At 43.7% G+C, this 14,477-nt stretch overlaps 1 protein-coding gene across 9 annotated transcripts in view; it reads left to right on the top strand.

Annotated features, from left to right (window-relative positions):
* LOC140206146 (rab GTPase-activating protein 1-like) overlaps window positions 1–14,477 on the top strand; it is a 568,372-nt gene that overhangs the window by 538,430 nt on the left and 15,465 nt on the right. Inside the window, exon 21 of one of the 9 annotated variants that reach the window (XM_072274377.1) lies at window positions 4,181–8,635. The exons of the other annotated variants lie outside the window; for them this stretch is intronic. Coding sequence (XP_072130478.1) covers window positions 4,181–4,198 — 18 coding nt within the window. The 3' untranslated portion in view covers window positions 4,199–8,635. Of the gene's footprint in view, window positions 1–4,180; window positions 8,636–14,477 lie in introns of those variants that run through there. 9 annotated transcript variants of the gene reach the window in all.

Here is a 14,477-nt window from a genome sequence, read left to right as displayed (position 1 = left end):
TTTACTCTGGAATTTCCCTTTCTCCTTCACTGCATCCTCAAACTATTACATATGTGAATAGGCAAAAAGTCTTGCCTCGTAAATCTCCTTCAAACTTTCTCCTCTCACTTTAGGCCTCTAATTTAGCATTTAAGTATTCTCCTGAATCCCTCAAAGGACCTTTCATGTTTCCATTGGGCTATCACTGCAATATGCTTCCTTTTTCTCTATGCATTAGTTCAAGATCCTGCATGAACTTAAACTCCTTGCATCAATGGCCTTACACCTTATTGTGATTTGTTGAAAGTATCTGCTCCTGCTGTTTCTTGGGGATCCCGTAGTACAATCCCAGCAAAGTGATCATCACATTCTTCTTTTTAAAATTCTATCAATATAGCCTCATTTGAAGAGCCTTCCCAAGTACACTACAGATATCCTCCCTCATCATTAATCCAATGCCCTTTCCTTTTATATATTCTCATCCATCCTCATCAAAACATTTATCTTAAACCACCAGTTCTGCCATTCTTTCAATCACGTGACTATTATTGTAATAATATCCTATCCCTACAAATGGAACAAGTGCCTATACCTCCACCATTTAGGGCAAACAGTTCTTACAGATGAAGCAACATTTCATCTGCAAATGTGTTAGGATCATCTTCTGTATCCAGTGCCCCCGGTGCAGCCTCTTTTACACTTAGTGAAATCTGATGTAGATTGGGGGACTGTTTCATCAAGCACCTTTTGTCTGCCAAAAAAGGCGGGATTCTACGATGGTCTATTCCCATTCCTATTCCTAGTCCATGGCCTCCTGTACTCCTAGGACAATGCAACTCCCAGGTTGGAGGAGCAACACCTCGTATTCTGTCTAGGTTGTTTCCAACCTGATTAAATGAACATCAATTTCTCTAACTTACAGTAATTTCTTCCCCGTCCCCTACTTTCTCTTTCTATTCCCTATTCTCATTCCTCAGTCACTCCTTCTCCTCTCCTGCACATCACCTCCCTCAGGTGCCATCCTCCTTCTCTTTCTCCCCAAGCACCTAATCATACCAAACTGCTCTACCTGCTGGACACTGTTTGATCTCTGTATTTGGCTCTATGTCCCCACTTGTATACAGTGCACTACTACTTCCAGGTCCCTCTGTTCCTCAGGGTCTTGCTGTTCACTGTATACAAGTCCTACCTTGGATATTTGTCCAAAATGCATCATCTCATACTTATCTAAGTTGAAATCCACTTGCCATTCCTCAAACTATCTCTCTGTCAGATCAAGATCTCTTTGCAATTCATTGTAATCTGTTTCACTATCAACAAGCCCTCTTAATTTAGTACCATCAGCAAACTTAATCATGCCATATACTTTCATAACCAAAGGTCTCAACCCAAAACATCAACATACATCTCTCCTTTCACAGATGATGCTTGACCAGCTGCGCCTCTCCAGCATTCTGTAATTTGCTGAATACAGCCTGTCTGGAGCTGCAACTGGACACATTTCCCATACACGTGGTCACCAGAAGTGTCCTTGTTTTTTCAGGAGGATCATTCCACAGCCATGTCTTCTTCAGTCATGCTCTCAAATCAGCACTTGCATTCAGAAAACTACAGGGGTGAACTGTTTTAAACAATGACAATATTGACCCATCTCCAATTAAAGACTGCAAAGTCCCTGAAAGCGTAGAAACTCCTTCCTCCCATTTTCCTCCTCAACTCCCTCCTTTTCCTTCTTCATCTCTCATAAGAACATAAGAGATGAGAGCGGGAGCAGGAGTAGAGTAACTGGCCTGTCAAACTTGGTCCACCATTCAATAAGATCATGGCTGGTCTAGCCATGGACTCATCTCTACCTATCTGCCCTTCCCCCATAACCTTAATTCTCCTGTGCCATACAAAAATCTATCTAACTGTGTTCCTCTCCCCCTCTACCCCTCCTCCCTCCCTCTCCCCCTCCTCCCTCTCCCCCTCCTCCTCCCTCTCCCCCTCCCCCCTCCCTCTCCCCCTCCCCCCTCCCTCTCCCCCTCCCCTCTCCCCTCTCCCTTCTCCTTCTCTCCCCCTCCCTTCTCCTTCTCTCCCCTCTCCCTTCTCCTTCTCTCCCCTCTCCCTCCTCCCTCCCTCCCCTCTCCCTCCTCCCTCCCTCCCCTCTCCCTCCTCCCTCCCTCCCCTCTCCCTCCTCCCTCCCTCCCCTCTCCCTCCTCCCTCTCTCCCCTCTCCCTCTCTCCCCTCTCCCTCTCTCCCCTCTCCCTCTCTCCCCTCTCCCTCTCTCCCCTCTCCCTCTCTCCCCTCTCCCTCTCTCCCCTCTCCCTCTCCCCCTCCTCCCTCTCTCCCCCTCTTTCCCTCCCCCACACCTCACCTTCCCCTCTCTACTCCCCCCTCCCCCCTCCTCCCTCTCTCTCCCCCCTCCCCCTTGCTCCCCCTCCCCCCTCATCCCCTTCCCCACAACTTGGCTTCCCCCTCACCTACCCCCCTCCTCCCTCTCCCCCTCCTCCCTCTCCCCCTCCTCCCTCTCCCCCTCCTCCCTCTCCCTTCCCCTCCTCCCTCTCCCTTCCCCTCCTCCCTCTCCCTTCCCCCTCCTCCCTCTCCCTCTCCCTTCTCTCTCCCCTCTCCCCTCTCTCTCCCCTCTCTCTCCCCTCTCCTCTCTCTCTCCCCTCTCCTCTCTCTCTCCCCTCTCCTCTCTCTCTCCCCTCTCTCCCCTCTCTCCTCTCTCTCCTCTCTCTCCCCTCTCTCCTCTCTCTCCTCTCTCTCCCCTCTCCCCTCTCTCTCCCCTCTCCCCTCTCTCTCCCCTCTCTCTCCCCTCTCTCTCCCCTCTCTCTCCCCTCTCTCTCCCCTCTCTCTCCCCTCTCTCTCCCCTCTCTCTCCCCTCTCTCTCCCCTCTCTCTCCCCTCTCTCTCCCCTCTCTCTCCCCCCTCTCCCCTCTCTCTCCCCTCTCTCTCCCCTCTCCCTCTCCCTCTCCCTCTCCCTCTCCCTCTCCCCTCTCCCCTCTCCCCTCTCCCCTCTCCCCTCTCCCCTCTCCCCTCTCCCCTCTCCCCTCTCCCCTCTCCCCTCTCCCCCCTCTCCCCCCTCTCCCCCCTCTCCCCCCTCTCCCCCCTCTCCTCCCTCTCCCCCCTCTCCTCCCTCTCCCCCCTCTCCCCCCTCTCCCCCCTCTCCCCCCTCTCCCCCCCTCTCCCCCCTCTCCCCCCTCTCCCCCCTCTCCCCCCTCTCCCCTCTCCCCCCTCTCCCCCCTCTCCCCCCTCTCTCCCTCCTTCCCCCTCTCTCCCCCCCTCTCTTCCTCACCCTCTCCCCTTCCATCCATCCCTCCCCCTCATTTTTCTGAATTCCCGTGAATACATGCCCAGAGCGATCAAACACTCTTCATATGACAAGCCATTCAATCCTGGAATCATTCGTGTAAACCTCCTTTGAACACTCTCCAGTTTCAGCACATCCTTTCTAAGATAAAGAGTCCAAAACTGCTCACAGTACTCCAAGTGAGGCCTCGCCAGTGCTTTATGAAGTTTCAACATTACATGCAACACGCATCAAAGTTGCTGGTGAACGCAGCAGGCCAGGCAGCATCTGTAGGAAGAGGTGCAGTCGACGTTTCAGGCCGAGACCCTTCGTCAGGACTTGCTTTTTTATTCTAGTCCTCTTGAACTGAATGCTAACATCACATTTGCCTTCCTCACCACAGACTCAATCTGCAAATTAACCTTTCAGGAATCCTGCACAAGGACTTCCAAGTCCCTTGGCGCCTCAGATTTTTGTATTTTCACTCCATTTATAAAATAGTCAACCCTTTCATTTCTTCTACCAAAGTGCATGACAATGCACTTCCCAACACTATCTTCCATCTGCCACTTCTTTGTCCATTCTCCTAATCTGCGTAAGCATTTCTGTAGCCTCTCTACTTCCTCAAGGCTACCTGCTCCTCCACCCATCTTTGTACCATCTGCAAATTTTGCAACAAAGCCATGAATCCCATCATCCAAATCATTTACATTTAACGTAAAAAGAATTGGCCCAACACAGACCCCTGTGGAACATCACCAGTCACTAGATTTTGAAGCAGTAACCACAGTGTTGTCTTTGTTCTGTTTGTATATTAATCATATAACCTGTTGGGAATCTTTTGGTGGTACCGATTCTTCACACTCCTAGGACTCTCTGGTGCTCAAAGCAAGATCTGGTTAATTTTCCCCATTTCCTTCTCTTGTTTCAGTTCATTTCATTTTCCTAAAGTGCGATACTTCATGGAGAAATGCTTGAAGCGACTTTCTACTCAAAGAAATGGCAAGGCTCCCACCACTTTAATTTGAGGCAACTCACTATTTACTACAGATTGGACCATGGCCAGCTAGAACTAGTGCAAAGAATTCCTTATAATGCATCAGCATCTGCCTTGCAGTTCCCTGGGGCATGAACATGAAGAACTCGGGATGCAAAATAGCATCTTCCATGGAGGTTTTCGTTTGTTTTGAATGTGTTTTAATCTGCTTGTAATCTTTCTTGGCAAAGAAAAAGTACTTTTGTTTGGACAGATCTTTGTCACCTTAAATCACCTCAGCATATTTTGTAAAACAACTGTTGAAGTCACAATCCAGATGGACTTGGTGCATTCTGTGGATGTCGAATGACAGAGCAAAGTCATCTTGTGGTGCTGTGAATAGAAACATGGGAAGCTGTGCATCTGTCAGAGTGGGCACATTCAACATCTCATTCAAAGGATGACATTTCCAAAGGTGACCCTGGTGTGCATTTAGCAACATAATTGTGTCTCAGACCACATTATATGCTGGCTGCTCTATAGGAGCTTGAATCCCGCAGCCTTCTGACTTGCAACTGAACCACAACCTACTCTGGGGAGACCTGACCCACTCTTTGAATTGAAATACTATGATCTTGCTGCAGTCCATCAGCTGGGTCTAAAAAAGGTGACTAATAATATTTTGATGTAAAATGTTTCTTCTTCTTATGCTGAAAACATGCCTTGTTTAAATCTGGATCATGTCTATACTCATTTCTGGACCTGCTGAGTATTTACAACAATCCAGCCCAGACCTTCCTGTTGCTGCTACACACCCTGTAGAGGCTGATATTGTTGTACCTCCTCTATCAGATCCTTCTGGAATAAACAGGAGAGGAATGAAGACTCTTTTGATGCTTACACTGTTAAAGGCAACACTCAGACTTGAGAAGAAGCTATCCTTATCTTTGAATGTTAGCCCTATTTTTGCTAGATTTTACATTTATATCTTTGCAGAACAAAAACCATTGTCCATTATCTCCTTGGGTTCCTTTCAGTTTGCTCTTGATAATTATCAGAATTGCTTTTGAATGGCATGTACAATTTGCTTTCAATTGCTTTAAATTGATTGGCATCAGAAAGTTTTCTTTATCTTGGCTTTTATACATCCTCCTGCTTATCTGTTTTCCTACAGTGAGAATTATGAATTTGTATTCTCAGTTTCATTAGTGCTGTGCTAAGTTCCATATTCAAACCTCATAATTCTGTATCCTTCTAATCTTTTCCTGTAATTCAGATCCTTCATTCCTGAGCTAGTAAGCTTGCATTATATACATATGTGATGCTTTGAGAAGATGCTAAAAGTGTACATAGTACACATCATTGTTCTGTACAATGACCTCCCTCCTGCACACAAATCCCTCTTAATATGGAAATACTGTGTTCTCACTGCAGTCCATCAGCTAGAGAGACCAATAATTGAATGGCACTGACTCACAGTTCCCGAGACTTGTGTTCAATCCTGACCTTGGGTGCTGTCTGTGTCAAACTTGCACATTCTTACTGAGGCCATGGGTTTCCAATGGGTGCTCCAGTTTTCTCCCTTGTCCCAAAGACGTGCAGATTAGTGGGTCAATTGGTCATTGTAAGTCTCCCTTAGTGTGTAGATAAATTGTAGAATTTTGGGGGGAGTTGATGGGACTGTAGAGATAATAAAGTATAGGATTAGTGTAGGTAGATGTTTCATGCACACTTGATGGGCTGATAGTCTTTTACAATTCCAGATGACCCAATGGACGTTTAAATGTTTTTTATTCTAATACAGAAACCTACTTTGCTTAAATCTGGGTTATTTGCTGGGCCCATTACCAGACCTGCTGAGTGTTGCCAGCATTTCAATCAGAGGAAACAATCTGTGGTTTAAGTAAAAGTGAATTTGAAGGTGTCAGATTGCCTAGTCCAATTGGTTCCCTGCAGTGTGGTTCAATCTTACCTACCATCTGAAGAGGCCCTGTAAACACTTGGTCGAGGTGGGTGGTGGATGTTGGATCTGACAGGATCTAATGTCTAGCTAATAATGTCCAGATCCCGAGAATCAACAAAAAATCAATAGTTCATTTAATACAGTCCTTTGCTGGCTCCATTAGATTTTGTATCATTACCAGTCACTGGGTTCAAATTCCATCAATTAATTTCTTCCCCGGCACTATGTAAAATCATTTCTCTCTAAATGTGAGAAGCTCCTTATAGTTCCCATCGAGCTTCCATTCTCTTCTACCTCTGATATCTAAGGTTCAAAGTAAGTTTATTATCAAGGTCACCATATGTTATCCTGAGATTCATTTTCATGCTGGCATTCAGAGAAGAACAAAGAAGTACAATAGAGTCAATGAAAAACTACACAATACATCTATTTGCATCACCAAAGGTCCCATCCCCAGAGCTGTCTGTCCCATTCTCTGCAGCATAAACCTATAAACTGAGTAGGTCAGAGAGGCTGGAAATGAGGTTGCTTTTGTAGAGAATGATCTCCTCCCACCCACCCTCCCCACCCAAGACAGTGATCAAGAGTAGCCCAGCGCCTCTGGAAAACCCACAAGAATGATCCAATGCTTAAAGAGTTAAATTATGAAGCTAAGTTTCATGGACTGATCTTGTATTCAAATGAATATCAAAGCATAAGGGCTGTTTAAGAGTAAAGTTAAATAATAAGTTCAACAGAAAAGTATTTCCTTTGGTGAGGGAATCCAGAAAAAGGGGACGGGGCCTTAAGATTGAGTGACAATGATGTTAGAAGCAGAGGTGAAAGTCTGGAATTCCCTCACTATCCCACCTTGGGTCACGTAAAAATAACAAAACTGAAGTTAGGTGGAAGTAACTGCATCAGCCTTAAAGAGGGGCTGAACACTCTCCACTAGCATGAATCTACTGAGATGCTTACAGTTGATCCTAGTGTCTTTAAAAAAATCAGTGGATTGATATTAAAAAGTATTTTAAAGTTGTTGGTGCCATAAGATTCAAAGTAGCCACTCCTAATACTTGTTTCCCTTATTTCACTTCCAACCCTTCACTCCCCACTCCCACCGTCATCTGTAGGCTTCTGCCGGAGCTCAGAATGGGGGATGTGGTCCCTGCAGATGCACTCTAAGCCAGTCAGGACCGCTTCTGTGGTCTCTTACTCTCTCCACACTCCCCACTCCCCACTCCCCACTCCCAGATCAGTCCCAGTAGAAGTCACAATGAAGGGAAATTTGTGTATCTTGCTACTTTTACCATCTCCAACTGAGGTGTAAGTGCTTGCTTTCCTTCTGTTGTTTTCTCTTTAGCAGATGCAGTATCATCATAAGTAAATCAAATTCTTCAGCAACTGTGAAAAGCTCCACAGTCACTTCGGCTGATGGAGCTGTTTCAGTCCGCTGACTAAAATCTTCCGCCAGAATCAGGTGATTGTGTACAGACGGGGAGGTTTCAAACCAGACTAACAATCCTCAATATTCCAGTTCACACAAAGGCATTTATCCAGCCAGAATGTATCACATTTAGAGTTTCAGCTTTAATTTCAGTTGTCTTCTAATGCAACATTCTACTCTGGTGTGACTCATATAGGAAGTACCAGAACCTGACAAGAATTCTTCCATTTCCCTCTCACTGTTTTATTAGAGTTAGTTTTTTTTAATGCCCACTTTAATTTCACTCCACCTGAGGACCATGCAAATTGACACTCTGTCAAAAGGCTGGGGCTGTGGTCCCTGTGGAGTGTGTGAGGTCGAGGTGTCACAATGATCCTCAGGACCTGGCATGGCAGCGATCAAAGTGACGAGTATGTGTTTTTCAATTAGAACGTTAGGTTTTTAGATAATTAACTTTGCAACTTAAAACTGAAATAATTAACAGAAGGGCTACTAGCAAGCTAGCTTTTTTAAAAAAAATGCTGTGACATGGCATTGGTGCTGAATTTGATACTCTGGGACAAGATATGTACTTCTGAGCCTATTGTAAAAATATTATTGGAATTTATGTGAAGGCTGCTGCTACTTTGCAATTGTACCAAATGATTTATCACATCGCAAAGCAAGCTTGAAACTTGAAGGTTACGTTCATGAATGTGTGTGTCAGACCTTTTAAATTGAACTATCAGCTTTGAATGAAATGATGTCTGGACAATTTCATGGGTAGATTATTTATCCCCTTGTTCCTAGTTTCATGTTGCTGGTTGATAAGGCCTGTGTTTCACTGCCCTCCACGTTAGTGTTGTTTGCGGAGGTATTTGAACGAACACCACACACCTTTGACAGTATTTCATTTCTCAGAGCTTGGGCTTCTATCTACGGCCATACTGTGCTTGTGTTGTGCTGAAACTCAGGATCTTGTAAATGTTTTGAAAGTAATGTGCGGAATGTTCATTTGCAACAAAATAAATGTTACTTTTTATAGCCTGTGTTTAGTTGTGTTTCTTGGTGAGGGCGGGGCTGAAATCTTGAGAATTAACCAAATCTCCAGTTCCTTACTATATATATCTGTTACCAGATGAAGCCTAGAGCAGGACTACTATTCTGCCTAGTCCCATCAACCTGCACACGCACCATAGCCCTCCCATCCACGTAGCTCTCCGAACTTCTCTTAAATGCCAGAATCAAACACTCATCCAAGCTTGCACTGGCAGCTCGTTCCACACTCTCACTGCCCTTTTGAGTGAAGAAATTTCCCCTCATGTTCCCCTTAAACATTTCACCTTTCACTTTTAACCCATGACCTCTAGTTCTAGTGTCACCCAACCTCAATGGACAAAGTCTGTTTGCATTTACATTATCTATACCCCTCAATTTTGTACACCTCTATAAAATCTCCCCTTATTCTCCTACACTTCAGGGAATAAAGTCCCAACTACTTCAGATAATAAGCTACTCAAATCCTTTTATCTCAGAGTTTCAGCATTCAGTGTTTTGGCCCTCTTCTGGTTGCTAAGATTTATTTCATCAACTATCGCAGATGTACCTTCTCAAGAGTCCACAGCCACATCACTTGTGTCACTCAGTCTCTCTTGGTCCCCATCCTTGTTTTTACTGTGATTCCCTCTGCCCTTCCCAACTATAGTTTCTACCTTTTTCCAATTCAGATGCTGCCTGGCTTGCTGGGCATCTCCAGCAACTTTTGTTTTTATTTCACATTTGCATCTGAATCATTCTGCTTTTGATTTACAATAAATATCAGTTTAGAAGGGAAATGAAGCTGAGCAACAAGGGAAAGGAAATGGCTCAGTTTCAGAGAAGAATACAACAGTCATGAATAATCTGTAAAGCAATCTTCACAACCTGTTATATTAGCATATTCTGAAACTGGGCATTTCAGTCTATCAAACCTCCTGTTCCCACTCTCCATGTACAATGTAGTTTATGCTAGACTTCACTCATTTATTTAATCTCCTTCCATATCCCATGTAGTCTCTATCCAGTCATAGAGGTTAGCCACATGTCCTGCCACTCACTGGGAATGTCATTGATTTGATGTCCACACATAGCCCATTACAAGGGGGTGTCAGCAGGGTAACCTCTAGGATAACAACAGAATTTAATGATGGCTGTTGTTGTGAATGGCCTGTCAAACCTTTCTAGTCAAGATCAGCTTTTAAGCTGGTGGCCTTCTCTTGACACTGTCATTATGAGAACCAATCACAATCAGTCATAAATATTTCCTAGAATGTAACCTGACACTCAAAGGAATTTGTCTTCTGTGATCCATACCAGTTTCCCAGGGGAGTGATCCCTGTCCCATTCCCCACTCCTTGTATCTTTTGCAGTTCATTCTCACCCACATGGTGTCAGCTTAACTTTTCTGATTCTGGTTGTTTACCACAAGGGGAAATGTTCAGCAGTCAGTCTGCACATCTTTGGGAAGCTGGAGCACCCATGGGAGCTGCACAGTCACAGAAAGAACATACAAATTCCACACAAACAGCACCAGAGGTTGGGAGTGCACCCAAGCCACTGTGAGGTGGGAACTAACAGTGAACCTTGATGGGTGTATTTATTTGATAGCAAATTACTGAAAATATTTTTTTAATTTCACACTGTAGAATAGATCTCAACCCAAAGCACTGGACTATCAGTTTCCACCATAAAATCTGCTTGGCACTCTGTGTTCTACCACATGTACAGTATTTTGTGTTTGCACTGTACCCTGATGGATAAATGTATCAAACAGAATACAGCTAATTTTACAGCAATGGAACCTCAGATGCTGGGCAAGTACAAGACAAGGCATGTGAAGGAAATACAGAGCACGAGGATGGTGCTGAAATAAAGGATTAATCATGAGAAGTGAAATGGCCCATACTTGCTATTATTTTCTTTATAAGGTCTTTAAATGTCACTGAGTCACACTGATTTCTGCTGGAAGAGAACCATATCCATTCTTGACAGTTGCAACACTGTGGTTGTCAGTCTGTTAGCCAGCACTTGGCATACCTTCCATTCTGTTTCCAGAAGTGAGTGCAAAGTTCATCTCCAGTGCTGCATCAAATCTGCAGAAAGAACAGGCATGACTTTAGCTCAGAGGCCTCAGTGGCTGAACACAATGACAGTGCCCGGTGGCAGCCCGCACGGGGTAAATCAGGCTGCAGTGATTGAGCTGTGATTTCCTTTACTTGCAGAGATGTTTTACTAAGCAACACCTTACCAGAGTGTGTCCTGCACAAAATGCTTTGTTGAACCATAACTTAAACCTGGCTGCCAGTGTTAAGTGGGAGCAGGACAGACAAGGTGAGGGAAAGGGACGAGGCAGCTGAAAGGTGCAACGTTTGGAGACAGGTTTGGAAATGGGAGTGGTGAGAGAACAAAATGGAAGAGTCAACCCGAAGAGATCTAAGCCATTTTAATGGAAAGATGGGATTACAGAGCCTGAGATGGGTGAAGCAGTTGGGGAATTTGAAGCAGCTAGAAATACCATTCCACTTCTGTTTCCTGCTGGCACAGACTTACTTTGCAAGTCAGTTGTCAGCACCATTCAGTGGCCCTTACTTATTACTGCGAGCCAATTCAAACTTCACTAACACATCTTCCAAATCCAACATGGAGCTATTGGCACTTACCAGTTTGCTTCCTCAGAATTTCATCACTGCCCACCTCTATTGCAGAGTACTATGCTTCAGATTTCCTGGATGCCAGTGATAGAGAAAGACTAAGCTCTCAGCACTCCAGTGCTACATGTGACCCACCCATTATGGACAGGGAAATGACAGGTGGAATTAATCCAGCCAGTGTAAAGTGTTACACTTTGGGAGATCAAGTGTAAAAGGACAGTATTAATCACAGGACCTTTAACAGTGTTGACATACGGAGGTATGGTATCTTGTGGTTAAGGTCCATTGCTCCCTGAATGTGACTTCACAAGTTAATAGAGTGGTAAAGAAGGCCTATTAGTAGGCAAACCTTTATTAGTCAAGTCATTGAGTTCAAGAGTAAGGATGTAATGTCAAAGTTTTGTAAAACTCTGGTTAGGCTAGAACACAAAACTCTGTGGAGTAATGCATTCAATTCCCATCCTACCCTTATAGGAAGGATTTGGAGAGGGCACAGAAGAGTTTACCAGGATGTTGCCCAGATTAGAGGGCATGTGCTATAAAGAGAGGCTGGACAAACTTCGGTTGTTTTCCCTGGAGCAGTGGAGGTTGAGGGGAGACTTATAGAAGTTTATAAGATTATTAGAAGCATAGGTAGAGTAGACAGGTGGAATCCTTTTGCTTGGGTCGAAATATCTATAACCATATAGATATATAATCTAATACTAAAAGGACATACATTTAGTGTGAGGGGGGTAAATTCAAAGGAGAATAAGGGGGAAGTTTTTCACAAAAAGAGTGGTAGTTACCTAGAATGTACTGCCAGAAGTGATAGTGGAGGCAAATATGATAGAGGCGTTTAAGGGCCTCTTAGACAGGCACATGAAATGTAGAGAATGGAGAGATCAGTTTAGTTAGGCATTTAATTACTAGTTGAATTAGTTCTGTGCAATATCATGGACTAAAGGGCCTGATCCTGTGCTGTACTATTCTGTGTTCTGTTACCAGCTATGCTGCTGGATGGTGCTTGCAACATCTACATCCTCAGCTAACTTTCCAAAACCACCCCCTCCCCCCCCCATCAATGCTGGCTGCAACAATCTGCAGCACAACTGAAGAAATAGGAGCCAACAAGCAACTATTTTCAGTTAGGTTTGGCAGGTCCTAGGGAACAGTGCAAGTCCCAGTTCATAGGGAATTCAATGTGCTCTCTTCTCAAGAGATGTAAAACAAAGGAGTATTCATCATGAGGCTTAGGGTCAGACAGCAAGAGGCAGGCAATGATTCCACCATCATTGGTGCTGCTGTTAACTCGAGCAGCTCACCAGTCAGTGAAAGACCTCCCTGAGTGAAATAGGACTCCAGGATCTTGCTCAGAGAATCTACCTTGAAAAACTCTATGTTAATCAAAACTGAGAGCTACAAGACCAACATGTCTTCATACTGTGCTTTTCCAATAATAAAAACTTAAACAAAAATAGGCCTTTGATGTGTTAACAGAAATGGTACCTACTGCATCTGGCTGAACATTACCTGTTTGTAAAATGTGCACAGAGTTCCTTGAAGAAATTAAGTTAATAGTCATCTGGAACAAAACATTACAGAGAAATGCAAAAATAATGTGCCATAAAGCTTGTCAGTGCAGGGGTTCCCAATCTTTTTTATGCCATGAACCCTTACCAGTAAACAAGAGGTCCAACTGTGGCTCCAGTTCCTTAACGTGGTTTCTAAGGAGCTGCAGCTCAGTGCACTTTGTGTAGATGTACTTATCAGGGAGAATGGAAGTCTCCCAGAGTTCCCATATCTCACACAAAGAACATACCACTAACTCCAAACCCATTCTCAGTGCACTTGCTTTGTATTAACAGACAAAAAAACTTACTAAGCACTTTCTTATTTACTCACTTAGAATCTCCGCCTGTGCTTGCCCGGGTCTGTTTTTGCCTGAGCCTATTGAGCCAAAGCCTGTACATTTAAACGCTGGCCCACTCCCACAATGGCCACCCCACTTAGACCTCCTTTCATTTTATTGACCCTACACTGATTGCAGCCTGCCAATAAGAGACAAAAGTACCAGAGCTCTTTTTAAACCTCGCGCTACGTTACCAGTGAATGACCTCTCATTCTGATTTCAGCCCACCAACTGTATGAAATGATTTATCTGAATGGCCTGTAAACAAAGGCCTTTCACTGTATCTTGGTGCATGTGTCAATGATAAGCCACTTACAAATTAGCTCACCTCTGTTTCATGTTTGGACCAAGGCTGTAATGAGTCTTGAAACCATGGTCTTGGCAAAACTGGGGATTATTAAGTAGATTTTTAGTGAGTGACTCCTATTTAATAGTACTGTGTACAATAACTTTCATCGCTTTGTAATGATTGAGAGCAGTTGAATTGGTTGCTAATTAGCTGGATTTTGTGGACAGGGCAATTGTCTTCATTGTTAATTGTGCTAACCTCTGCTACCCTAGACTGATTTATTTTGTGTTTGGTTGACCATGGTGAAAGCCCTTCAGTCATTTTATGGAGATATTGAATAAAAATAATGATTGCACTGAGGAGATCAAGCATTTAGTAAAGAATCTCATGAGAGGGTGTTTTTGAAAGCCTCAGTTCATGATTTGGAAAACTGAAGTAAAAATATCTTCATTAAAAGAAATCACTTCTAAAAATGCACATCAACTTTTGCAGTTGGATCAATTTAATTTTGTCTTTTCACGGATGACTCACATTCTGTTATAAACGTACTGTTGTTATTTGGATGAAGTTGTGAAACAAAAAAAGGGCAAGATGTTGGAAATCTGAAATAAAAAACAAAAAAATCACTGGAACTTTTCCACAGTTCGGATGGCATCTGTGGAGAGGGAAATACAAGTTTCCTGTTGGTTACCTGAAAATCCAAAAGGTTATCACTGTTTCTCTGTCCAAAATTGCCACTTGTTTGACCTGCTGAGAATTCAGTTTTTATTTGTTATTAAGTTAATTATGTTTTGTATCTCCAAATCATGAAAACCATTCAGAAGAAAGAAACACAGAGCTGGGAGTTATGTGTCTTTTACTTTAAGTGAGGAGCGCACATGATGATGTATGCTATTAACATACTTTTACATATAACCAGTAATGAAATAATGTAAACAAAGAATGCTTAATAAAACAAAATAATTACAAGATCACTCATATTATTGCAATCTTAAAATACACAACACTTCTCCCT

This window comes from Mobula birostris, chromosome 12, assembly GCF_030028105.1.
Source record: "Mobula birostris isolate sMobBir1 chromosome 12, sMobBir1.hap1, whole genome shotgun sequence".
Taxonomy (NCBI): domain Eukaryota; kingdom Metazoa; phylum Chordata; class Chondrichthyes; order Myliobatiformes; family Myliobatidae; genus Mobula; species Mobula birostris.
This window is presented reverse-complemented; position numbering and strand designations above follow the sequence as displayed.